General features: G+C 45.5%; 1 protein-coding gene across 1 annotated transcript; it reads right to left on the reverse strand.

The window, feature by feature from the left end:
• Window positions 1-7,230: 7,230 nt before the first annotated feature.
• FIGLA (folliculogenesis specific bHLH transcription factor) lies at window positions 7,231-21,097 on the reverse strand. The gene is made up of 4 exons (XM_061156314.1): window positions 20,822-21,097; window positions 17,746-17,898; window positions 16,001-16,154; window positions 7,231-7,285 (listed from the first exon to the last, which is right to left on the reverse strand). The coding sequence occupies exons 1-4, from the start codon at window positions 21,095-21,097 to the stop codon at window positions 7,263-7,265; spliced, it is 606 nt and encodes a 201-aa protein (XP_061012297.1). The 3' UTR covers window positions 7,231-7,262.
• Between the last annotated feature and the right edge of the window lie 4,508 nt (window positions 21,098-25,605).

Raw genomic sequence — 25,605 nt, forward strand, 5'->3', positions numbered from 1 at the left:
AAAGGGAATAGAGAATTTTTGTTTAGTCCAGAAATAGCAGGTTTCATAAATCCCCTTGATCATTGCCATCACTCAAAAATTTCTCTTCCTGGTGTGTTAGTAAGCTTTCTCAAACTAATAATAGCAAACTCTTTTTGGCTCCTGCCATTGTTCTGAGAGGCTTTACATGCATTTTTGACTCACTTAATCCCCACAAGAATCCTGCAAGGGTGGAAATAGTGTTACCCTCTTTAGTAGATGAAGAAATTGAAGCTCAGAGAGGTTAGGTAACTCTCTCAAGGTTTCATAGCTAGTGGATGGCCAAGACAGGATGCAAACTCAGCAACATGGCTCTAGAGCTGAGCCCTAACTTCTATCTTGCACATGCACTCTCAGAGGGGGCAAAAATTTGACTTTAAAAAGCAGAACTAGTATAAGATACTGATAAAGTCCACAAGGCTGATTCACTCTCCTTCCACCCACCAAAAAAAAAAAAAAAAAAAAAAGATTCTGCTTTGATTCTGCTCTTCTAGCCATGAGAATCTTAAAAAAAAAAAAAAAAAACCTCCAGTTTCTCCCAGATGGCATCTGAATATGATGAGTTTTAGTTCAAATGTCAGACTTCAAACAAGACTTCATTGTATTAATTTCCATATTAATAGCCTATATGGAAATGTTAGTTGAAGTTCCAGAAGTTCTCACTCAATTCCAAATTCACTTTGAAATCCAACAAAGGAAATCAGAACTACTTGGCTCCATCAAGTATCATCAAAATTCCAAGCTCTCACTTGCAGAAAGCTCAAGATGCCTGGCTCTTAATAAGGAACAGAAAAGTATAGGAGACTCCATGTCAAACCCAGAAAATTACATTTGGATAGCCTCCAGTAGCCAGATAAAATTAGACTTTCTAACTGATATGCAATAAAATTATTTCTAATCTTCAAGTCTCTTGATGAAAATGTTTCTAGCCAGCAGTAACTTGTAAAGAGAGTGGATGGCAGTGTAACAGACACTGCCGTGTCTAACAGACCTACATGGTAAGGAACCGAGGGTGGTATCTGGCAAAAAAAGAAAAAAAACAAAAGCTAGAAACTGAGGCCATGAGCCCAAACATTCTAGAGGAGATGAATTCTGTTGATAGTCACATCACCTTGAAAACAGGCCCTTCCCCAGCCAAGCCTTCAGCTGAGACCCCAGCCCAGATTGACACCTTTATTTCTGCCTGAGAGAAACCTTGAAGCAGAGGGCCCAGCTAAGCCATGCCCAAGCACAACTTCTGACCCACAGAAACTGTTATAATAAATGTGTTATTTTAAGTTGCAAAGTTTAGGTTGCTCAACAATCGATAACTAATCCAGGACTTTAGCACTCTCTTTAGCACTTTAGGCATTCTATCAGTGGCCTTCTCCAGAGCATGCTGGGGGTGCTGGAGGAATTGACACCCCAGAGCATCGGCCATCAACCAGTGACCATCAGGATTTAGTGGATGAAGAGGCCGACTCCCTGCTCCGGAAGTGTGGGGAGGACCCCTCTAAGGCACACTGTGCAGTCTCCCAGCGTGACTGAGCCCCTCGCTCAGTCATGCCCACAGCATCACCGCTCAGCATGCAGCTTTTATAGTCTGGCTTTTCTTCTCTATATAATTTTCCCACTCCTTGACTGGTGTTTCCTGGAGTTGCCTCCCAAATAAACTATAAATTATGGCCTACTTTTAGAGAGACTGAATTTAAGATAGAAGAGAGCAGGGAAGACGGTGCTTTCAAAGCAAGATCAATGGTAAATTCTAAGTCTGGATCTCTTGAAGACAACACTCTCCCCACAAGAGTAAGTTCAGCCAACCCTGTGGCTGAAGCCTGCTGTGTAAAGAGAATGAAACTGGGGGTGCAGGGCCTGGGATGCCAATCCTGGTCCCATGGACTGTGTGGCCTCAGGTAAGACTCTGACCCTAGGGCCAAGCTATGAACTGAGGGTAACAGCACTTGCCCTCTTGTATGGGCTGACTCGTGCCCCCAAATTCCTGTGTTAAAATGCTAAGCCTTAGTACCTCAGAATGTGACTGTTTTTGGTGTTAGGGTCTTCAAAGAGACAATGAGATAAATTAATGAAATAACTAAGATATAAAACTAGGTTGTATGAAAGTGAGAGTCACTCAGTCATGTCTGACTCTTTGCGGCCCCATGGACTACAGAGTCCATGGAGTTCTCCAGGTTAGAATGTTGGAGTGGGTAGCCCTTCCCTTCTCCAGGGAATCTTCCCAACCCAGGGATCAAACCCAGGTCTCCCGCATTGCAGGTAGATTCTTTACCAGCTGAGCCACAGGAGTGAGTCCTAATCCAATAGGATGCTGCCTTTTTAAGAAGAGGAAATGTGCATACAGACTAACACAGGGAGAAGACAGTCGTCTACAGTCAAGAAGAGAGGCATCCAGAAAACAACTCTGCTGACACCTCCATCTCTTGATCTCAGATGAATTTCTGTGGTTCAAGCCCCCCAGTCTGCAGTACTTTGTCACAGCAGCCCCAGAAAATGAAGTCTTCAACCACCTGGGGTGGTCATGAAGACCAAATGGGACAACAAGTGAAACTACTTATAGTCTTATTACTGATGCTCAAACCTCTGCCTCTATGCGCCAGTGTCAAATCAAATCTTGGAGACAAGAGTTTTGCATGAAGCAGAAAATAATAGCTTTATTGCTTCACAAGGTAAAGGGTGACACAACTCCTGCTCTTCCAAAATTATGTGTCCCAACCCAGGAGGATTTAGTGAGTTTTACAGCAATAGTTCAAAGGTAGGGTTGCTGACAGATTAAGTTGTGTGCAAGGCCTGCTCTTCTCTAATCTGGTCTCAGGTAATCTTGATGAGTTTCTCTAGTTCATTCAACCTGGCCTCAGGTGGTCTTCTCTTGTACGAAGAATGCTGTGTTGTTCAGTTGTTAAGTCATGCCCAACTCTTTGTGACTCCATGGACTGCAGCACGCCAGGCTTTCCTGTCCTTCACAATCTCCTGGAGCTTGTTCAAACTCATGTCCATTGAGTCGGTGATGCCATCCAACCATCTCATCCTCTGTCGTCCCCTTCTCCTCATACCTTCAATCTTTCCCAGCATCAGGGTCTTCTCCAGTGAGTTGGCTCTTCACATCAGGTGGCCAAATTATTGGAGCTTCAGCATCAGTCCTTCCAAAGAATATTCAGGGTTGATTTTCTTTAGGATTGACTGGTTTGACCACCTTGCTAGCCAAGGGACCCTCAAGAGTCTTCTCCAGCACTGTAATTCGAAAGCATTAATTCTTCGGTATTCAGCCTTCTTTGTGGTCCAACTCTCACATCTGTACATGTGTGCAATGCATGTGTCCTAAGTCTTTTCAGTTGTGTCTGACTCTTTGTGACACTATGGACTGAAGCCCTCCAGGCTCCTTTATCCATGGGATTCTCCAGGCAAGAATTCTGGAGTGGGTTGCCATGCCCTTCTCCAGGGGATCTTCCCAAACCATGGATTGAACCCATGTCTCTTGTGTCTCCTGCATGTGCCACCTGGGAGGCCCATCCATATATGACTATTGGAGAAATCATAGCTTTGACTAGACAAACCTTTGCTGGCAAAATGATATCTCTGCTTTTTAACACACTGTCTAGATTTATCACATCTTTTCTTCCAAGGAGCAAGCATCTTTTAATTTTGTGGCTGCAGTTCAGTCGCTCAGTCGTGTCCGACTCTCTGCGACCCCATGAATCGCAGGACGCCAGGCCTCCCTGTCCATCACCAACTCCTGGAGCTTACTCAAACTCATGTCCATCCAGTCGGCGATGCCATCCAGCCATCTCATCCTCTGTCATCCCCTTCTCCTCTTGCCCCCAATCCCTCCCAGCATCAGGGTCTTTTCCAATGAATCAACTCTTCGCATGAGGTGGCCAAAGTATTGGAGCTGGAGCTTCAGCTTCAGCATCAGTCCTTCCAATGAACACCCAGGCTGATCTCCTTTAGGATGGATTGGTTGGATCTCCTTGCAGTCCAAGGGACTCTCAAGAGTCTTCTCCAACACCACAGTTCAAAAGCATCAATTTTTTGGTGCTCAGCTTTCTTCACAGTCCAACTCTCACATCCATACATGACCACTGGAAAAACCATAGCCTTGACTAGACGGACTTTTGTTGGCAAAGTTATGTCCTGCTTTTTAATATGCTGTCTAGGTTGGTCATAACTTTCCTTCCAAGGAGTAAGCGTCTTTTAATTTCATGGCTGCAATCACCATCTGCAGTGATTTTTGAGCCCAGAAAAATAAAGTCTGACACTATTTCCACTGCTTCCCCATCTATTTCCCATGAAGTAATGGGACCAGATGCCGTGATCTTAGTTTTCTGAATGTTGAGCTTTAAGCCAACCTTTTCACTCTCTTCTTTCACTTTCATCAAGAGGGTTTTTAGTTCCTCTTCATTTTCTGCCATAAGGGTGGTGGCATCCGCATATCTGAAGTTATTGATATTTCTCCCGGCAATCTTGATTCCAGCTTGTGCTTGGCTGCAGTAACCATCCACAATGATTTTGGAGCCTAAGAAAATAAAATCTGTCACTGTTTCCACTTTTTCTCCATCTATTTGCCATGAAATGATGGGACCGGAAGCCATGATCTTCATTTTTTGAATGTTGAGTTTTAGGCCATCTTTTTCACTCTCCTCTTTCACCCTCATCAATAGGCTCTTTAGTTTCTCTTTGCTGTCTGCCATTAGAGTGGTATCTGCATATCTGAGGTTGTTGATATTTCTCTTGGCAATCTTGATTCTAGCTTGTGATTCTTCCAGCCTGGCACTTTGCATGATGTACTCTGCATGTAAGTTAAATAAGCAAGATGACAATAGACAACCTTGATGTACTCCTTTCCCAATCTGCAACCAGTCCATTGTTCCATGTCTGGTTCTAGCTGTTGCTTCCTGACCTGCATACAGGTTTCTCAGGAGGCAGGTAAGGTGGTCTGGTATTCCCAACTCTTGAAGAATTTTCCAAGTTTGTTGATATCCACACAAAGACTTATGAATAGTCAATGAAGCAGATGTTTTTCTGGAATTCCTTTGCATCTTGATGTTCCAGCAGATGTTGGCAGTTTGATCTCTGGATCCTCTGCCTTTTCTAAATCCAGCTTAGATATCTGGAAGTTCTTGGTTCATACACTGTGGAAGCCTAGCTTGAAGGATTTTGAGTATGGCCTTGCTAGCATGTGAAATGAGCACAAATATGCAGTAGTTTGAAAATTCTTTGGCATTGCCTTTCTTTGGGATGGGAATGAAGAATGCTAACATCTTCCATTTGTTGGGTTTTAGTTCTATAAAGAGCTTGAAGATACTGCTGTGTGTATCCCTTGAGGTGGAACCAGGACCCTGCCCCAAGTTTGCAGTATAGTTTCTTGACTGTTCCTCCTTTGTCCCTTCATCCCCTCCCTTCCCCAGTTACCAACTGTCTGAATCTGCCCTAGGAAGTCAGGGAAGGTCCAGGAGGCTGGAGTCTGTTCCCCACAAGAAACAGGGGACACAGAAGGCTACCATGCCCAGGTGGTCCACAGGGTCCCGCTCAGTTTCATTATTATAGATTAAAACAAGGCCACCAGCAACCGTAACCCCATCCACACGAGGGGAGAACCACACAGAGAGAAGTGGAACAATATGTGACTGGTGTGGAGAGTCCCCAGACTCCAGAGGAAAGACAATTCTTACTATAAAGTGCAAACAACTTGGCTAAATTTTATTCTAGTGTTTGTCAAAGGTAGAACTTGCAAATAATGACCTTAGATACATAGCAGAGGAGACTTTTAGGCAAAGCACTGAAGGTGCAACCTGGGTCCTCCTTACTGCTTATACTGAAATGCAAGAGGTGAGAGATGAATTAAAGGCAGAATTGTTAAACAAAAAGGAACCAGACTTTAGAAACTTAGAAAATACTCAGTGTGTCTATAGTGCAAAAAGTGAGAAAGCTTGCTCTGAAGAGAGCCCTAAGGGTGTAGGTGCACGATTGTTTAAGAGCTCGTGGATGCAACTCATAGACTTAACCATCTCAGCAGAGGCCAAGAAAAGAGACAGGATTACGTAGCAGAAACTAGTTGAGGCACCCCATTATGTTAGTCCTTGAAAGTGAAAGTCCTTCAGTCGTGTCCGACTCTTTGCAACCCCATACAGTCCATGGAATTTTCCAGGCCAGAATACTGGAGTGGGTAGCCTTTCCCTTCTCCAGGGGATCTTCCCAACCCAGGGATCGAACCCAGGTCTCCCTCATTGCCAGCAGATTCTTCTCTAAAATTTTTAAGACTGCTGAGTCAGCAGGGAAGCCCATGTTAGCCCTTACCCAGCCCTTATTCTCTCCACCCATTCAACCTACAGATACTTGTTCTCCCCTTCTTTCTTGCTTAATTGCACTCTGAAAATGATTGCCATCTAGCTACACCTGATGTTTACTCCTCTAAGACAACACTCCCTAACACTTCTTTCCTCTGGGAGTGTTCTTCACTCCAGAAAGCATGTCATGGAAGAATGACCAAAATTCATCCTCTTCACCGTGACTGTACTCAGAGACAGGGCTTTTAGATCATTAAGGTTAAATGAGGTTGTAACGGTGGGGTCTTCATTGCAAAGCAACTATCCTCCAATTAAAAATAAATTTTGTAAAAAAAAAAAAAAAAGGGTGGGGCCTTAATCTGATAGGATTGGTGTTCTCATGAGAGGAAAAGAGACCAGAGCCTGAGTGCTCTCTCCACCTTGTGAGGACACAGAGAGAAAGCAACTGTCAGCAAGCCAGGGAAAGCAAACTAAACCCTTTAGGCTTTGATCTTGGTCTTCCCAGCTCCCAGAAGTGTGAGAAATAAGTTTCCACTAAGCCACCCAGCCTGTGGTCTGTGTTATGGCAGCCTTCGTGGACTGTCCACTTTTTGTGCCTCAGTTTCCCCATCTGTAAAGCACGATCATCGTGCCCATCCTGCAGAATCATCATGAGAACAAGCTATCATAAGGGAAGTGTGGAGAAGAGACCCATTCATTACGCGCTAGGTCTCTGTTGAGCAGTCGCTACGAAGTCTGCCTTTGTGTTCCAGGCGCTTGTGTGTCTAACCTGCACAGAGGGGCCATACGGCCTTAGCTGGGGGAAGGGAACTGAGAAAGGAGAGTCAAGTGGCTCTGTGACAGTCAAGGACATTTAAAGGGTAATTGCTGCTCTTTGAATTATGACAATTTTTTAAGAAAAAGAGACTCTAAAACTTTTACGACTGTATTTATTCGTCTGTAGAAGGTAGCCCTGGGCCAGCCTTTTCACTTCTCATACTTGAAGGAACCTGAAACAGAAGAGAGCTCATTGTAAATGGTCAAAAGATAGAAACAGTTCAGAGACAAATAAGAAGATAAAAATTAACTAGTCATCAAAGATGTTTAAATTTAAAGATTGCATTTTTTGCGCATTAAAATTCTATCATTTTAATCAATCTCACTGTTGGCAAGGATATTACAGACTCAGCACTTTTATAAGCTGGCGATATTATTAATTGGCAAGATTATACCTACCTGTGACTCAGTTCTATGGGGAATCTATCCTAAAAACAAAACAAAATACAAAAAGAACTAAACACATCAGGTTGAGAACAAAAAACCAAAAACAGATGTCCAACAATTAGAAAATTATCCCATGGATAATTTAATGGACCATTAAAACTTGTTGTAAAGACTTCATGGTAACCTCTAACATGTCAATGATAGAATAATAAAAAATATGTACAATGTTATACACCTTATGATAATTTATTAATTCATAGGGAAAATTTTGCAAGCAGAGTATCAATAGTATACTTCTATCTGTGGCTTAAGATAGTAAGATAACCTTGGTCTTCTCAATTTCTGAAGTCTCAACTTACATCCATGAGTTAAAAAAATAAAGACACTCAAATTGTGGTCCGACAGTTCAGAAACTGAAACCCAAAAGTATATTAGTATGAAATACTGTAATCAAAGACTTTAATTTAGCTTTAAAAAAGCATTTATTTACTTCCTAGCCCACTTATTTACAATTAAAGGGTGATCTTTGTTAGCATGAAAGGCCATTAAAAGGTTTAAGACTATTTCCCACATCTCACACCCCAACCCTTTGTCCACTCACTGGATACAGGGTGACTTAACTTCATTTCTTAGTTTCATGACATATAAAATGGACATAGCTGTTTGTACCTCACAGGGTGGTTATGAAAATTAAACAGGTTATTAGGTATAAACCGCCAGGAATAGTGCCTGGCACAAAATAAGTATCAATTTTTTCTGATCTTGAGCAAGTCTTTCCATGATACATGTCATCAACTTTCTTGAGTTCAAATTTAGCTTTAGAAGTTTTATTTTTAAAACTTTTAACTTTTTACGCAACCAGAATGTTCTAAACCTAGAAGACAAATTCATGGATTACTGTGTTCACCTAGAGGGTTAAAGGATAATTTCATTTTATCAGCCTACAGTTCAGCATATTATAGCTTATTGTCTTAGTTTCTTTAAGTTAGCTGGAAAATTCCAGGAATGTAATATTTAAGTATTGGAATACAAAAACTTGAAGTTTATTGATGTTTATTGTCACAGTTCACTTAAAAATGTTGGGCCCATCTAAGTTAAGGAGTTGGAAGGTCCAAGAAGAGGGTAGTCTGAGGAATAAAACCCAGCCTGCCGATCAGCAACTTTAACAAGGCAGGTGTCCTCCTGCTGTTGGTTGCATCGCTCTATAATCTGACACATTTTCTGATGTACTCTTCCTTCCCCACTGAGTCAAGGCTGGGGAGTGGGGTGATGGGGAGGGGAGAAGTAAATAGACACCAGACCAGAAGTCCTCACTCACTGAGCTTCTGAGAGTTCAGTTCCAAGCTTCACAATAGTCTGAAAAGCAAGGCTCTTGTTGGGAAGAGGCCAACTTTGTTCAAGGGGACAGGTCTGGTGGGCAGAGCTCAGCTGGCTGCTCACCCAGCAGTCACAGAGCAGAGAGGCGGCAAGATATGATGCGGGAAGACTTCCTACAACCGAAAGTGGAGATGAAACTGAAACAGGAGGAGGGGTGGGTCAGCATGTGGAAGCCGCCTGATCCCCGGGAAGGGCCCCTGTACTATGCCATCCTGGGCTTTGACCCAGGGATGGGGGACAGTTCCAGAGGCAAAGTAGAGTCTGAAGAAAGCAAGGATCTGTACCCACTTCTCAGGATACAGCCTCTCAGAGGAGTGGGTGAGCACTGGCTGAGGGGCATCTTCAGGACCACAGACCTGAGGGCAGCCACATAGCCCGTCTGGGAGTAGGAAGGCCCGGAGGACGAAAGAGGCCTGGGTTCTGAATGGCGTGGCTTAGAGAAAAGAAACCACAGGGGGGCCATGGACACCCACAGCCAATGTCAGCCCAACCACACCCAAGACCAGGGCCAGAGGATTAGATGGGTCAGAGGTGGAGAGACACACACGAGCGCCCCCATTGCAGCTCCACGCGGTACCCTCCTCACTGTACCGGGGGACAGGGAGGAGGCAGACGGCGCAAGAGGTACAGGAGTCCCCAGAGGGGACATTCCGAACACCGAACTGATTCTGTATTTACTCAAAGAAGACAGACCTTCACAGAGCAAGAAAAAGAGCTTTCCCACCACTTGAGTGATAAGGGTCTTAATGGGTTCCCAAGAGCAAGTGGAGACCAGTGTAGGAAGTAAAGTGGCCTTTCTGCCCATCTAAACTGCTCTAATCACTTATACCACTTCAGTGAGTGAAAGTCCAGCCAGGACCCCAAGACCAGAATCCAGTCTTGTTCAGAAGACAGCCTCACTGTCTCATGTCTGAGGGAGAGCCATACAGATGATTCTTCCAGTAAACGAAGCTCTTTAGAGTGAGCAGGGCTTTGGCCACTAAGCCCCATGTCTCCTCCCTTGGGCACCTGGCCCGAGCAGCATGATGCTTGGGGGACTCTGCCCCATGGTTCCTCTCACCTCAGAGCACCCCAGGGAGGCAGGCATCCAGGCCTGTCTTCTAGGCAAGAGCTGCCGCAAGGACAATTCCTGGAGGGAAAACTCTTCCAAAAAGGAAGAGAATGAGCCAAAGAGGACTGAAGAGTCCCGAAAAATATTTGTGTTGTATTTCTAACCCCTTTTCCCTCCTGCTAGCAGATCTGCCATGAACACCGTGTCCCTGGAGTCCGTTTTATCCCTGATGTGCTCTGCAGAGCCCAGGGTTAGAACAGGGACAAGGTGGCGGGTGGAAGGATCCACTGACCTCCCTCAGGGGCTGGCTCATGTGGTCAGGGGCTGAGCATTTGGTGGCTTTCTGCTGACCCAGAGCTGACCCTGGGAGGTCCCACAGCAGGTCAGAGAAGCTCTGCCTCTCAGGACCCTCTCAGCAAAGGGTCTTTGAGAGACCCTTCCATCCAATTCTTGTCATTGTCTCCCACATTCATGTGGGATCAATGAGATGGACCTTTCATAAAACTCATATAAATGAGATTTCCCTGGCAGTCCAGTGGCTAAGAATCCACACTCCCAATGCTGGGGGCTGGGTTCGATCCCTGGTCAGGGAACTAGATCCCATTGGCTGCAACTAAGAAGTTCACATGCCACAGTTAACAAAAGATCCCACATACCGCAACTAAGACCCAGCGCAGCCAAAAAAAAAATTAGAAAAAACTCATATAAATAATCCCTCAAGAAGTTCATAATAGATAAGAAATTACCTTAATTTAACCACCATGCCCACGATATGTCAGAGAAACAGAAATTACTGGCTTTATCAGAAAATGCTAAGCTTACTGACAGACTCAGAGGCACATAGCAGCTAGAGATCTCCTCAAACACACCAGGCTTCACGTCCACATGCTCACCTGCACACACACAGACAAAACCTGCTGCCATGACTGATTCAATCTTTTGTCCCCACGGAAAAATCCAATTTCCAACAAAAGACATCTCCCTCTCTTATTTTCATAAAGAAATGAGACTATGTCATCCCTGTAATATTTTCTTCTTACCTGATCAGATTGGGCCTTAAAAGTCTTCCATGGAAACCAGAATTGAAAAAGATACATATACCCCAATGTTCACTGCAGCACTGTTTACAATAATAGCTAGGATATGGAATCAACCCACAAGTCCATCAGCAGATGAATGGATAAGGAAGTTGTGGTACATACATACAATAGAATATTACTCAGCTATAAAAAAGAATGCATTTGAGTCAGTTCTAATGAGGTGGATGAAACTGAAGCCTATTATACAGAGTGAAGTAAGTCAGAAAGAAAAACAAAAAAATAAAGCATATTAATGCATATATATGGAATTTAGAAAGACGGTAACAATGATCCTACATGCAAGGCAGCAAAAGAGACACAGATGTAGAGAACAGACTTTTGGACTCTGTGGGAGAAGGCAAGAGTGGGATGATTTGAGAGAATAGCATTGAAACATGTATATTACCATATGTGAAATAGATGACCAGTGCAAGTTCAATGCATGAAGCAGGGCACTTAAAGCCGGTGCTCTGGGACAACCCAGAGGGGTGGGGTGGGGAGGGGTGAGGGAGGGGGGTTCAGGATGGGGGGGACACGTGTGCACCCGTGGCTGATTCATGTCAATACGCATGGCAAAAGCCACCACAGTGTTGTAAAGTAGTTATCCTCCAATTAAAATTTTTAAAAAAAATTTTTAAAGAGTCTTCCTTGGGAATAAGACACTGTGTAGCACAGGGAACTCAACTTAATGCACTGTGGTAACCTGAATGGGAAGGAAGTCCAGAAGGGGATGTATGGATACGTATGGCTGGCTCCACACAGTAACATCTAACACAAAGTTGTAAAGCAACTATACTCCAGTAAAAATTAGTTTAAAAATAAGACAGTCTTCCCAGGTTCTGGTTGGATCTCTTCCTCAGTAGCTGAAGCCTGGGGACCACTCCAACAGAGGTGGCATGACTCCAAAGTTAGATGGACGCTGTCCTACATGCTACATCTCACCTTACCAAAGTTCCGGAGAGAATGACTAGCATTCATATCATTAGAGCACGTGTGCGTGCTAAGTCACTTCAGTCGTGTCTGACTCTGCAACCCTATGGACCATAGCACACCAGGCACCTCTGTACAAGGGATTCTCCAGGCAAGAATACTGGAGTGGGTTGCCATGCCTTCCTCCAGGGTTATCTTCCCATCCCAGGGATCAAACCCACATCTCTTCTATCTCCTGCATTGGCAGGCAGGTTCTTTACTACTACCAACCCCTAAACCTCCGAAGTTTAGAAAACAATAGCATCCCAGAGCCAAATGCAACCACTTGGGCAGCTTTCCTTCTGAGCTCAGTGCCCCTGGTCTGCAAAACTTAAATGCCTACATGGAGATGCAGGAAGAGGGGGTGGGGACTAACAAACCAAGGAGCACCCACCCCATCAAAAGGGAGGTTCGATCTTTTAAAATATTCTGCTGACTAAACTCATCTGCATATGCACACTAGGACACCAGTGAATACTGGGGAAGATCCCAGAGCCTCCTGCCCTCTATCCCCACTGCTGTGGTGCTGTATGGAATCTTTGCTACCACACGTCACCACTACCTGGGGAAAACATGAGATGGAAGATAGAACAATAGACACTTCAAGGCCTTCCCAGGATGCTAATAAATTCATCCCAACTAGCCAGACCATCTGATTGCAGAGCTTAAATTGCGAGTAGAAGAAATGTCCCCAGGGGTTAATTTCACACACAGATTACCACAACCTGTGGTGTGGGGGGCGGCGGCCCGGTTCGAGGAAATCTACCACCCACCAGGCTTCTTTCTTTCACAAACTCTTTCGAAGGACTGCTCCTATGACAGACCAAAATTGAGATGTGTAGGATGGTGGCACATCCAGATCCCACAACAGGCACTTATGTTCACACATGTATCCCTTTCCAGAGCCCCTCAGACCCCAGCACAACTGGTGTCTCACTTCAGCACTGAGGGTGGACTTTGTCCAGGGACACAGTCTCTACAGGATTACAGGAAATGCTGAGCAACATTCAGAGCTTTGCCTGATGTGAAATGCCTAAGCCACAGAGACAAATAGAAGAGATAAACGTCATTAGTGAACATCATGCCACCCAGTCTAATCCCCAAACAGTAAAATCCTATACCTTGAAAGCCCAGTTTAAACAAGCCTCCCCTGAACCTTGACATTAATGCCTCTCCCTCCCTAGGCCAGACGCTGTGGCTTCACATGGCCATGTCTGCTCTGTCCACACACACAAGCACTTGCTGATTCAGTCCCCAGTGAACCTGCTCTGGCCTGAGCAGCTCTCCTCCTCCCTGCCTGCCATCAGCAGATTGTGTGCCTCACTAGTGCTCTGGCCTCAAGAATGTTGTTCATCTTGCACAGCTTCTTCCAACCCCAGCCCCCAAGTCTCCCCAAGTGCTGATCTCTGCCAGCACCAGATTCCACTCCTCAGAGATCCTCTCCAAGAGTGGAAAAACGGGTGCTGCTTCTGCAGACTGAAGTTGGAGGAGACCTGCCTCCCAGTTCCTAAGCCCCTCTAGACATGGACATTTCAGTCCAGTGAGCCACAATGGCTGTCCCCATGTCTCCAGTTAGGGTATCTGACTGGACCCTGAAACCTATGTATTAACAGTTGCCCTTTCAGGTAAACCAGAATACTCCCTGATGAGGATTCTTTGGGAAATCAAGGCCGACCTGAGCTTTGTTCCTCGGCCCCTTTATCTCTGTCCCTCCTGGAGAGGTTTCCTGTGGAGGGGCAGCCTGTCAGCTGTTAGGGGCTGAACCGTGGCCCCCAAAACGCATGTGGAAGTCCCAGCCCCCAGTACCTGGGACTGTATTTGGACTTAGGACCTTTAAAGAGGTGATTAAGCTAAAAAGAGGCCATTAGGGTGGGCCCTAATCCAATCTGACTGGTGTCCTTATAAGAGGAGGAAATTTGGACACATAGACACCAGGGGTAAGCCCACACTGAGGCAAGGCCATCTCCAGCCAAGGAGAGAGGCCGGAAGAAAACAAGCTCACCAACACCTCAACTGTAAGACTTCTAGCCTCCAGAACTGTAAGAAACAAATGTGTGCTGTTTAAGCCACTTGGTCTACGTGCTTTGCAGCTCTAGCAAACCAACTTTAGGTGCTAAAACCCAAGGAGAGGAGCCACAGAGGGAGGAGATGACATAGAGAGGGCAGGAGGTGGGAGGTGAGCTAACCCATTGGACGTCCTTGATAAAAGGTTGATTCCAAGGCTGGGGCTGGAAAAGTACAAGATGCTTGAGCTTGGACCATCTCTTGCCAGAAAGGAAGTGATCAAAGGATGATGGTGATGTGATTTCCCTGGTGGGCCAGAGTTAAGAATCCACCTTGCAATGCAGGGCACACAGGCCTGCTCTGTACCAGGCCCAAGGCGACTAGCAGGAAGGACCAGCCAGTCAGGTATCTCACCATGAGAATGACTCGGTGATGCCTACCTGATAAGGACCAGTGAAGATTAAATGCAAGCAGGATTCTTGCCTTAGCACCTAACGCACGCAAACCACATTTGTGGACGCGTTACTGTTATTCACTTAGGCAGTCGGGTTCAAGCTTCTGTTCACTCTTTCCTTTGTTCTTAGTCATTCCCTATCAGCTCATAGAGTAGCAAGAGGAATTCTGTCTTCCTAAAAGTTGATGGGAGAGGGGAAGTTTTAAATCTCAAGTGGCCAGAACTGGAAAATCTAGACTGAGCATGTGCACAAGTAGAATCCTTAGAAAACAGTAATCGGATCAGAAATGAGGCCAGCCAATCAGCAGAAAGTCTGCCAGACCTCAAACCAGAGTGAAGCACTGGTGATGGCCACATGAGGAAACCCAGACCACTTGTTACAGAGTGGCGATGCCTGGGGCCCACTGTTGACTGCTCACCCGTCAATACTGATGACTCATGGTGAGGCAAGCCGACTTCATGAAGTCCAAGTAAACGCTGACATGCCAGGTACTATGCTAGATACTCCATTGACATGATGTCATTTGAATCTCACAGGTACCTTGCTGCTGCTGCTAAGTCGCTTCAGTCATGTCCGACTCTGTGCGATCCCTTAAACGGCAGCCCACCAGGCTCCCCCGTCCCTGGGATTCTCCAGGCAAGAACACTGGAGTGGGTACCTTACATAGGTATAATTATCATTCCCATTCTACAGATGGGGAAATTGAGGGTTGGAAAACTTCAGCAACTCACTCAAGGTCACACTAACAAGTGCTAAAACCAGGGTTTGAACCTCAGCATTCTGTCCCCAGAGCCACCACTCAACTGCTCTCCTAAACCAGCTCCCACGACCAAGCATCATTTGTTACTCCATAGCCCCCACTGTTCCTTATACCACACTAAGCAACTTGCTTAGTTCCAGATTTCTGCAAGCCTTTCTAGTTTCAGTAGCAATAATGGAATAAGGGATCTCATCTATGTAACACTGAGACACAAGAGCAAAACCTCCACTTCCTAGATTTGGAGAAAAGCAGGCTGCTCCTTCCAACAGTTTCCTTAGTTTGGCAAAGTAATAAGCCATAATGTTTCAATAAACTCCTTTGTTATTATGGAAAACTGTCTTGCAACAAGGTCAACTTAAAAACAAATGTGCCTCTGAGTGTGCACGTGTGTACACGGGATCACCATGCAGCTTTATGAAGGGCAAGATACTTATTTCTTTTTCTGGAGACCTCAGAATCCAGAAAACCTTTTGACATATTAATCAGAGTCATAAAAAATTAAGCTTAGGTCTCTACAGGGTGATTCTGGAGGAGCTGCCTTCCCCTTAAATTGCTTTCCAATGAACTTGGGAACATAATAGATCTTTCAAACTAGCAAACTCACCTGCCCACCTAGGTGCTTTCACACAGTGATCTTGTTTCCATCATGTTTTAACATGGAAAATACCTCATGCCCAAGGGATGTCTTATGAGTTTTTGGATATCAACATAACTATTCAAGAACAAACACTTTAGCAGACTCCTGGTTGGGGAGAGAATTCCCATCGTAGACACTGCCCTCTGGCGACAAGTATGTGCCAACTCACCACTGCCACCATCTGCCCAGGACCCTTCCTTCTCATTCTTCAAGCCCACAGCACAGCCGGCATGTTGTATAATGTCTCTGGATAGCTGTCTAGCTGAGGAAGTATGTGGCTCAGAAGTACTGCTGCTATAGCTCTGATGATCTGGGTCTCGTTTCTAGAAACCATATTTAGTTGTCAAACAGTATAATAGAACAGATTTTGACTATTTAAGCCAATATATTTCAAAGTTTTAACCTATGAAATTTTATTTAAGTGATGAGAGCAATGTTGAAGTTATTATGGAAAGAAAGATCATTGCTCAGCAGACTGGTTTCTGTTCTGCTATAACCTTAAAATGTTGTGTGATTGGAAACTACATTAAAAAGATTACAGCATGGAACAGATTCTGTATTTTATGTAACACCACACAAAGCACTTCTGTTAAGCGATTCACGTGCAAGGAAAAACTAATGTAGCTGTCTGCATCTGTGCAAATACTGCAACCACTCTACAACCCAGCCATCCAATTTGTCCATTAGGACAACCCATCCCCCCTACCAATGCAGAATGTATCCTCCCAGTTGTCACTTAAATAGGACTAGCAGACAAGAGGAAGAAACCAAAATGTACCACTAAGCATTTGTCTGTTTCTGTCCCTGAGTATATTTCTCTCTCTCTGCTATCTGTCCTCTTCAATCCCTAAACAGGATCGCATTGCTAATTAGAAAAGACCTTCATTGATCTAACAATTGTTATTGTTCTTCCATCCTTTTGAGCCTCTTTCCAGTCTCAGACTTTCAGATTGAATGGACTTGAAGCTTGCCACTTCCCTCTGTTTGGATTTCAGATATTTACCAATAACATTCCATCACCCACCAAAGGCTGGCCTCCAGCCCACTCCTGTCCTTCACGTGCTGCGCCTGGTTGTCTTCCCAGCCCCACCTATAGCTCCACGCACAACTTCCCACACTTGGATCCCCAAGATTCCCCCTCCCTGATTGTAGGGCCCCATCTTGCTTCTCCGTCTGCCCCTCTCTGATAAGCCCCTCCTCCTCCTGTTCCTTAGGGCTCATTTCTAAGGCCTTTTCTCTCTTCATATCTTACCTCCTCTGATAAGGAATACATTTTCAAGCATTCCAAATTTGCCTTTCCATGGAATGAGCTCATGAATCCAGTTTGCACCTTCCACTGATGGAGACCCTTGAGCTATGTGTCCCAATAATCGTGGTGACATTACAGTGCTTCAGTTTACAAAATAGGTTCACCTATGTAGTCCCACTGAATGGTCACAAAATCCCATGAGATTGGCATCAAAGGAGATCAATGAGCTCTCCAGCAGGGTTGACCCCCAGGGAGGGCCTCTCCCAAGGGACACCCCTCTTCCTGTCTGATGTGTGTTCTGCTGAAGAACAGCATTGCCACAGCGTGGCTTTAGGGACCCTCCTTTCATGTCCCTACTATCAAAATCCTATCAAAGGCTAAGCAATTCAGAGCTAGAGGCTCTGGACAGTGACAGGAGGTAAGGATACAGATGGTCAGAACTTGACTCCAAAGCTCACACAGACCTAGATTCAGACTCCAGTCCTGACATTCCTTAGCTGTGGGACCTTTACCTGTATTTTGGTTTCTTCCTCGGTAAAAGCAGCATCCGTACTAGGTCGGAGGATTGTATAAACCAACTAGCACAGACGCAGAAGTTGGCCTGCACCTAGAAAGAGCTCAATAAAACGGTGAGTGTCATTGTTCTAACTTCTTAAAACCTTTACCTCAGAGTCTTTGGCTTCTTCCAAAACATCAGTGAGAACTTGTATGTATTCGGTTGCACCTCTGAGGATATCAACTTTGCTAGGCTTCCTGTTTTGGGGAAGAAACGGCACCAATGCCTTCAGTTTGGCCAGACCATGGTTGAGATTTTTTATCTGGAAAGGAAGAAGGCTCAGTGACACACGGGAAGCTAATCTGTAAGGCAGCTCCCCAGACCACAGAAGGCGGTGGTGAGGGTTCGTTTCCGCAGCTCCCGTCTGAGCCATGAAGCCGAGCAGGCTCGTGCCCAAGCACTGCCGCTCCACAGTGCAGTCCCTGGCAAGGGGAGCGGGAGCGGCATGAACCTGGCACCAGGCATGGGTGGGCTGGAAAGGGTGTCGAGGTCCACGTGGGCCTCTTCCTCTGAGAGCAGCCCCACTGCAAAGTAGAGGCAGTCTGGGTAGTCGCTAAAAGTTCTGAGTCAGCACTTAAGGATTAAAATCCAGCTCTACCATTTAGCTTTGCAAAAGTCTGTATGACACTTCATATTACCGAGCCTTGGTTTATTTGCAAAGTGGAAAATCCTCACCTTGTAGTGGTGTAGCTGCTGGTTAAGGAACATAATTACACATCAAACATATCCCCCAGCACATAGAAAGTCCTCAATAAGTTGCCCTGACGATAATGAGTAAAATGTACAAACATTTGTCTATTCAAGTACTATGCCAACCATTCTTCAACCTCACTCCAATCTGAGTTGACGATACAGTCAAGTATTAGAGTCCAGAGAGTCTGCATATTGGGGAGACTTGAAAGGCAGAATGAAGTACCCTTTATTCTTAATCTTCAGGGTCTAATTCCTTGGCTCTGGAGGCCTGGAATCCTGATTATCACTCGCCAGAGGACACAGGCCCTCAAAGAAAACTGGCTCTACACCATGAAACCACTCACTTATATTGAGAGCTCCCTCCTACCCCACATCAAACTGGGCAATGAACACAGGCCATTCACAGCAGAATACGATAACCAATAAACTTATGAAATGTCAAACTTTAATAATCAAAGAACTACAGACTAAAATAGAAATTATAGGTGGGTGGAAGGCTCAAGAGGGAGGGGATATATGTATACTTATAGCTGATTCATATTGATTTACAGCAGAAACCAACACAACATCATAAAGCAATTATCTTCCACTTAAAAATATAAAAAATAAAGCAGAAATTAGATACCATTTTTTGTGTATCAAGCTGGTAACATTTTTGTTTTATCATACCGAGCATTGGGATAGAAGAAGGGAACCATCCTATAGCCTGTAAAAGTGGATACAAATTAATTAATAAACTTTTCTAGAAAGCAACTGGGCAACCTGTATCAAAAGTCACAAGACTGCTTATATCCCAGTAATTCCACTTCTAATGTTTTGTTGGAAAGCAATTATCAGACATGGATATAGATCTTTGTACCAGTAAAAAGCTGCAAAAAAAAAGCATATATGCCCAAGACTAGGAAGCTGGATAAGCAGTCGATTTATATGTTGGACTATAAAGTCAAAAGCTGTTCTGCTTAGAAATTTGAGGAAATGCTTTCGATAATGTTAAGTGAAAAAAAAAGCACAAAAATATATACTAAGTGACCACAATTTTATAAAATTATTTTTATACATATATATGCTTCCAGGTGGCAATAGTACTAAAGAACCTGCCTCCCAATGCAGGAGATATAAGAGACCCAGGTTTGATACCTGGGTCAGGTAGATCCCCTCGAAAAGGGCATGCAACCCACTCCAGTATTCTTGCCTGGAGAATCCCATGGACAGAGGAGACTGACAGGCTTCAGTACATGGGGTCACAAAGAGTTGGACACGACTGAAGCGACTTAGCACGCACATATATATGCACAAATATAAGTAGGAAAAAGACCAGGAAGATATAACAAAAATGACAGTTCATGGTCGTTATAGTTGCATTGTGGGTGTTTCCATTCCCTGTTTAGTCATTTCCCTATCTTCCAGGTGTACTAATTTCATCATTATAAAGAAGAATGAGGTCATTAGTTTTAAAATAGTGGATAACACCAGGACCGATTCTCTGCAGAAAGCAATTCCTCCCTAGTGGGGAAAGCCCAACTTAAAATGCCAAATACAGGAACAGAACCTTATTCGAGAACTACATCAACACATCAGATCACAGGGTTATCATAAAGGGCTCCCAACTTTCCCTGAAGTCTTCTACACTCATTAGGTTCTTTCTCCTCACACCTGAGCCCAAACAGAGCTCCGAGTTGGTTGACTGGAGCTACGTTACTAAAGGGTCCAGGAGAGTGCATGAACACCCCCAGCAGGGCATCGAAGAGCATCCTCCTCGAGTCCCAGGTCAGAATGTGCGCCCTCCCTCTTCCACCGCTCAGATCCTCTCTGCAGCCAGGCAACCCAAAGACAGCAAAGGACAAAAGGAGACCGAATTTGACAAGTTTGGGGTCGGAGTTTAGCTAGAAATACTGAGGAGGAAATGCCGGCAGATGGCGCTCCGACTCCGCCCGCGGGACCATCCGGGTGGATGATTTACCGCGTACCCGCCAGACTCTGGAAAATAGCCGCTTTGAGTCGCCGGCCTGGGAGTTGAGTGAGGGCCTGGGTGCACACCGAGACGTTGTTTAAATTCTTCGTTGAAAGTAAGCAAAAGAGTAACTTCCATTAGGTCCCCTGTCCCACGCCCCATTTGGGCTTCGGCGCAGGGTAAAGGGGGCCCCGAGCACCCACTCAGCGCAGGGGGTAGGGAGATGTAAGCGCCCTGCCGCCTCCGAGGGTTTAAAGCATCTGCCAGCGGGAGGCGTTCCTGAAGCGGCCGGGGTTCCCCTCGGCCTCCCCAGACCTGCTTCCTGCTCGACTCCAGGTGGGCCACAGGTGAGGCGCCAGCCCCGCGCGGGTGGAGGGGAACCGGATGGCCCTCGGGAGGTCCAAGCCGCTCCGGGCCCCCAAGGTGGGGGGTGGGCTCCCCGGACCCCCTAATGTCTGAAGTGGTAGCGGGCCTGGGGGGAGCCTGGAGGAAGGCGGCCGGGTTCCGGCGCGGGGAGCCGGCGGGGCCGGCCTGAGCTCACCCGCTCGCGCTCTTTGGCGTTGGCCACGCGCCGCCGCTCCAGCACCAACTGCACGTCCTGGGTGGACGACGGCAGCCGCTTGAGCCGGCAGATGGTGGCCTGCTGGGGCAGCGGCCCGAACTGCTCCCGCAGCACGTCGTCCAGCAGCTCGGCCGGCGGGACCCTCAGGAGCTCGGGCGCGGCGTCCATGGCTGAGAGCGGGGGCGGCGGGCAGCTGGGCCTTCCCCGGGGGCGCCTGGGCCCCTCGGGGGCGGGGCCCCGGGCACCTGCCAACATCCCCCTGCGCACCTGCGTGCCTGCCTGCTCCGGGGAAGCGGCTCCGGGACCCTCAATTTAACAAACTCCACACGTGATTCCCCTGAAGCCTGGATTGCAGCGCTGGCTCGCAAATCGGCTGCATATCGGAGTCACCTGGGAAGTTTTTTAAAATGTACCTGCTGGGGTATCAGTCCCTCACATTCGGATTTAACCAATCTGAGTCGGGGCCTGAGCTACTGGATACATGTATGCGTGCATGCTAAGTCGCTTCAGTCGTGTCTGACTCTGTGCGACACTATGGACTGTAGCCCGCCAGGCTCCTCTGTCCTTGGGATTCTCCAGGCAAGAATACTGGAGTGGGTTGTCATGCCCTCCTCCAGGGAATCTTCCCGACCCAGGGATCGAAATCACGTCTCTTTAAGTCTCTTGCACGGGCAGACGGGCTCTTTATACCACCAGCACCATCTGGAAAGCCATATATGTCTACATGTGTAGGCAAATAAACATGAACACATATACGTTTACCAGGGAAAAAAATTGATGAATGCACAGACAACTTTTAAAAAATTCATTTTGAAACATATGAGTTACAAGAGCAGTAACACAAAGGTTCTGTATCCCCTTCACCTAGATCTCCACTTGTTAACTATTTTCACATTTGCTCCATCACTCCCCTTCTCTCTATGAATTGTATCATTTTCATTATTCTTTTTCTAAAGCGTTTTCTTTGTCTTGTCCTGTCTTCATGGCTTTGACAGTTTCAGAGAGTAGAAGACTTTCAATCTGTAGGATGTCCCTCAACTGGGGTCAGTCCAATGTTTCCTCATGTCCAGGCCCCGGTCCTGACGTTATGGCTGGGATTCCACAGAGAAGATGCTGGACTTTCCTCAGTGCTTCATATCGGGAGGCATGTGGTATGGTCACCCAGTCAAGGGGGTGTCTGCCAGTCTTCTTCACATTAATTGACATTTTTTTCCTTTTAGTTGATAAATATTTTGTGAGGAGATACCCTTAGCATTCAATACTGACTCCTGCCTGAATTGACCACCACTCTGATAATTGCCAAATGATTACCAGCCTCCTGTGGAGAAGAGCTCTCCCTTCTCCCCAGTTTCTGATTCATTTTGTTAATGTCACCAGGAGCTCATGAATTTCTATTTTATTCAGTAAGATGTAATTCATATTACTATTTATTTTAATGTTCATATTGTCCCAGATTTGGCCTGTGGGAGCCCCTTCAAGCTGGCTCCTCTGTCCTTTTAGCATGACTCCACCATTCTTTCAGCACTTACTTACTTGTGCCAAAAAGACAACACATTCCAGGCTCATCTCAAATTTTCCATGCCCTGCCCGGAAATTGATCAATTCTCCTTTTAGTGGAAAATGGGGTTTAGAAATCAAGTTTGGATACTCATTCCTTTTGGGATGTCATTGCTTCTAGGCTGTTTTTGGAGACAAGGTATAGATGTAAGCATGCACACAAGCAAACACAAGCATACACAAACATACAGCTTTGTCTATCTCTGTATGCAGATGGATAGACAGCTTTTAAAAGTAGTAGTTCACACGAATACCTCTAATTCCAATCCAACAGGTTTCTCTCTAGTTTTCCCCTTTCCTTATTTGTAATTCCCTTCTCCAACAGTGAGAAACTTGACTCTGGTTACTTATTTGCTCAATTCCCACATATAACTAATTTCTTAGTCACATCAACCACCTCCTCAGCCCCATCTCCATGGCAACTGCCTTCAAGGGCAGGGCAAGGAGGGAAAAAAGAGGATACACCAAGTGCTTAACTGCAGTTCTCCTGAGCAGTGGGCCTGGAAACCGAGAGTTTGATCTGTGCATCCCATCTTCAATATTGCTTGTGTTTCCATACTAGCATGAAATTACTTTTGTAATTTTTTAAATATATTTTTTGAAGAAGGAAAACAATTGTGTGTGTTCTAGGTTCATTTGGTATTGTCTGCTGGGAGACAGAGAGAAGGCAGCAAGAGCCAAGTGTGTGGGAATGAAGCTTAAAATGGAGTTGGTTTACCTAGTTACTTATCTTTCCTTAGCATCAAAAAGCATATTGTTGACATTATTCTATTTTATTGCCAAACCCTTAGGCAGGCAAGCTGGTATGACCAGGAACCCAGTGTAAGAAACCCAGACTTTATTCCTTCAGACCTTCTTCCCTCCATCAACACCAACTATAATTTTCTGTCCCTTGGCTGTTTGATTCCTCAACTGAGCCATCTGTTCTGAAGGAGAGCAATCGCAAACTAGTTTGAGCTGAGAAGCTGACACCTTTCCATCATGCAATAATAAACAAGAAAGTTTATTTCTCTTGCCTCTAACTGTGAAAGGTGGAGGTAAGCAGGGCATCTCTGCTCCTCATGGTCACTCAAACACTTAGGTTCCTTCCAAATCATTGCTCCTCCATTATTGCTTTTTGGTGTCATTTTCCCAAAATGAAGCTGTCCCGTTTGAGGCTTCTGCCATCACTGCCATCCAGCAGGGGTCAACCTCACAGTAGCAAAGTCCTCAGGCCATGCGCCCAGTCAAGGTTCAGAAAACTCTTCTAATGGCAGAATCTCTTCGGGGTATTCCAAGCAGATGCCAAGGGGCTTAATTTAGGGACTTAGGTGCTTACACAGTCCTCCTGGAGAAGCAGGAGGAACTCTGAGTTCAAGGACACACCACCAAAGCCACAGCCAGGCAGTGGGAAGCCCTCACCCCTGAAGCTGCCACTCAACCCTCCAAAGGCAGGAGAGGGGCCCGGGACACTGTTGCCAAGAAACCCCAAGTCCCCTTACCCTGGCTTGTCCACGGGCACAGATCAAAGGAGGGGTGCTCTCCCTCAATTCCCTGCTGCCAGTCTCATACACCTGTTTCTAGCTAAGTCATCTTAACTGCGGACCAGAACTATGGGTACAAGGGGTTCTGGGAAATGGAGCTTGGGGTCTCCCTGACTCTGCAATGCAGAAAGGCACCTGGGGAAGGGAGCAAGGAAGGTCCACATTACCTGCCACCCCCAGACACAGAGAAATTGCCCCAACAGGTTCACCTCATCAGTCTTTGCCTGTCTATTACCCTGGGACCCAGCTGACGGGAACACCCATCCTGGGTGCTCGAAGCCCCCAGCACACCAACTAGATCATGGCTCCAACACAGTTCCTGTTAATCTCCTTAGCTCAGCCAAGACATGAGATAGCAGTTAGCAACAGCTTTAGTAAGGGAAAGCAAAGAATGATATTTTAAAAGGTTTCAAAGACTACATACCGTCATGTTGCTCAGCAGGTTAAGAATCTACCTGCAATGCAGGAGACCCCGGTTTGATTCCTGGGTTGCTCAGATCCCCTGGAGAAGGGATAGACTACCTACTCCAGTATTCTTGGGCTTCCCTGGTGACTCAGAGGGTAAAGAATCCATCTGCAAAGCGGGAGACCTGGGTTCGATCCCTGGGTTGGGAAGATCCTCCAGAGGAGGGCATGGCAACCCACTCAGGATTCTTGCCTGCAGAATCCCCATGGACAGAGGAGCCTTGCAGGTGATGGGGTCACAAAGAGTGGGACATGACCAAGCAACTTTCACTTTGCCTAGAATTGCTAGCCAAATCAATTTGGGAGTTTCATATTATTCACTTTCACATTAATGTGTATTAATATTATTACATGTTATTCATCACATAGTATGTATTATTTTATCTCACCATATTTCTGGGAATTAAACTTTACTCCCATGCTCAGACTTAAATTGAAGAAAGTAGGGAAAACCACCAGACCATTCAGGTATAACCTAAATCAAATCCCTTACAATTATACAGTGGAAGTGATAAATAGATTCAAGGGATTAGATCTGCTAGACAGAGTTCTCTGTCTATTAGAACTCTGTTAGAGTTCTATTGTCACAGAGGTTCATGACATTATACAGGAGGAAGTGATCAAGACCATCACCAAGAAAAAGAAATGCAAAAAAGGCAAAATGGTGATCTGAGGAGGCCTTACAAATAGCTGTGAAAGGAAGAGAAGTGAAAGGCAAGGGAGAAAAGGAAAGATTTACCCATTTGATGCAGAGTTCCAAAGAACAGCAAGGAGAGATAAGAAAGCCTTTCCTTTCTTATCAATGCAAAGAAATAGAGGAAAACAATAGAATGGGAAAGACTAGAGATCTCTTCAAGAAAGTTAGAGATAACAAGGGAACATTTCATGCAAAAATGGGCTCAATAAAGGGCAGAAATGGTATGGACCTAACAGAAGCGGAAGAAATTAAGTGATGGCAAGAATACACAGAAGAACTATACAAAAAAGATCTTCATGACCCAGATAATCATGATGGTGTGATCACTCACCTAGAGCCAGACATCCTGGAATGTGAAGTCAAGTGGGCCTTAGGAAACATTGCTACGAACAAAGCTAGTGGAGGTGATGGAATTCCAGTTGAGCTATTTCAAATCCTAAAAGTTGATGCTGTGAAAGTGCTGCACTCAATATATATATGCCACCAAATTTGGAAAACTCAGCAGTGGCCACAGGACTGAA

The sequence above is a fragment of the Dama dama genome, chromosome 11, assembly GCF_033118175.1.
Source record: "Dama dama isolate Ldn47 chromosome 11, ASM3311817v1, whole genome shotgun sequence".
Taxonomy (NCBI): domain Eukaryota; kingdom Metazoa; phylum Chordata; class Mammalia; order Artiodactyla; family Cervidae; genus Dama; species Dama dama.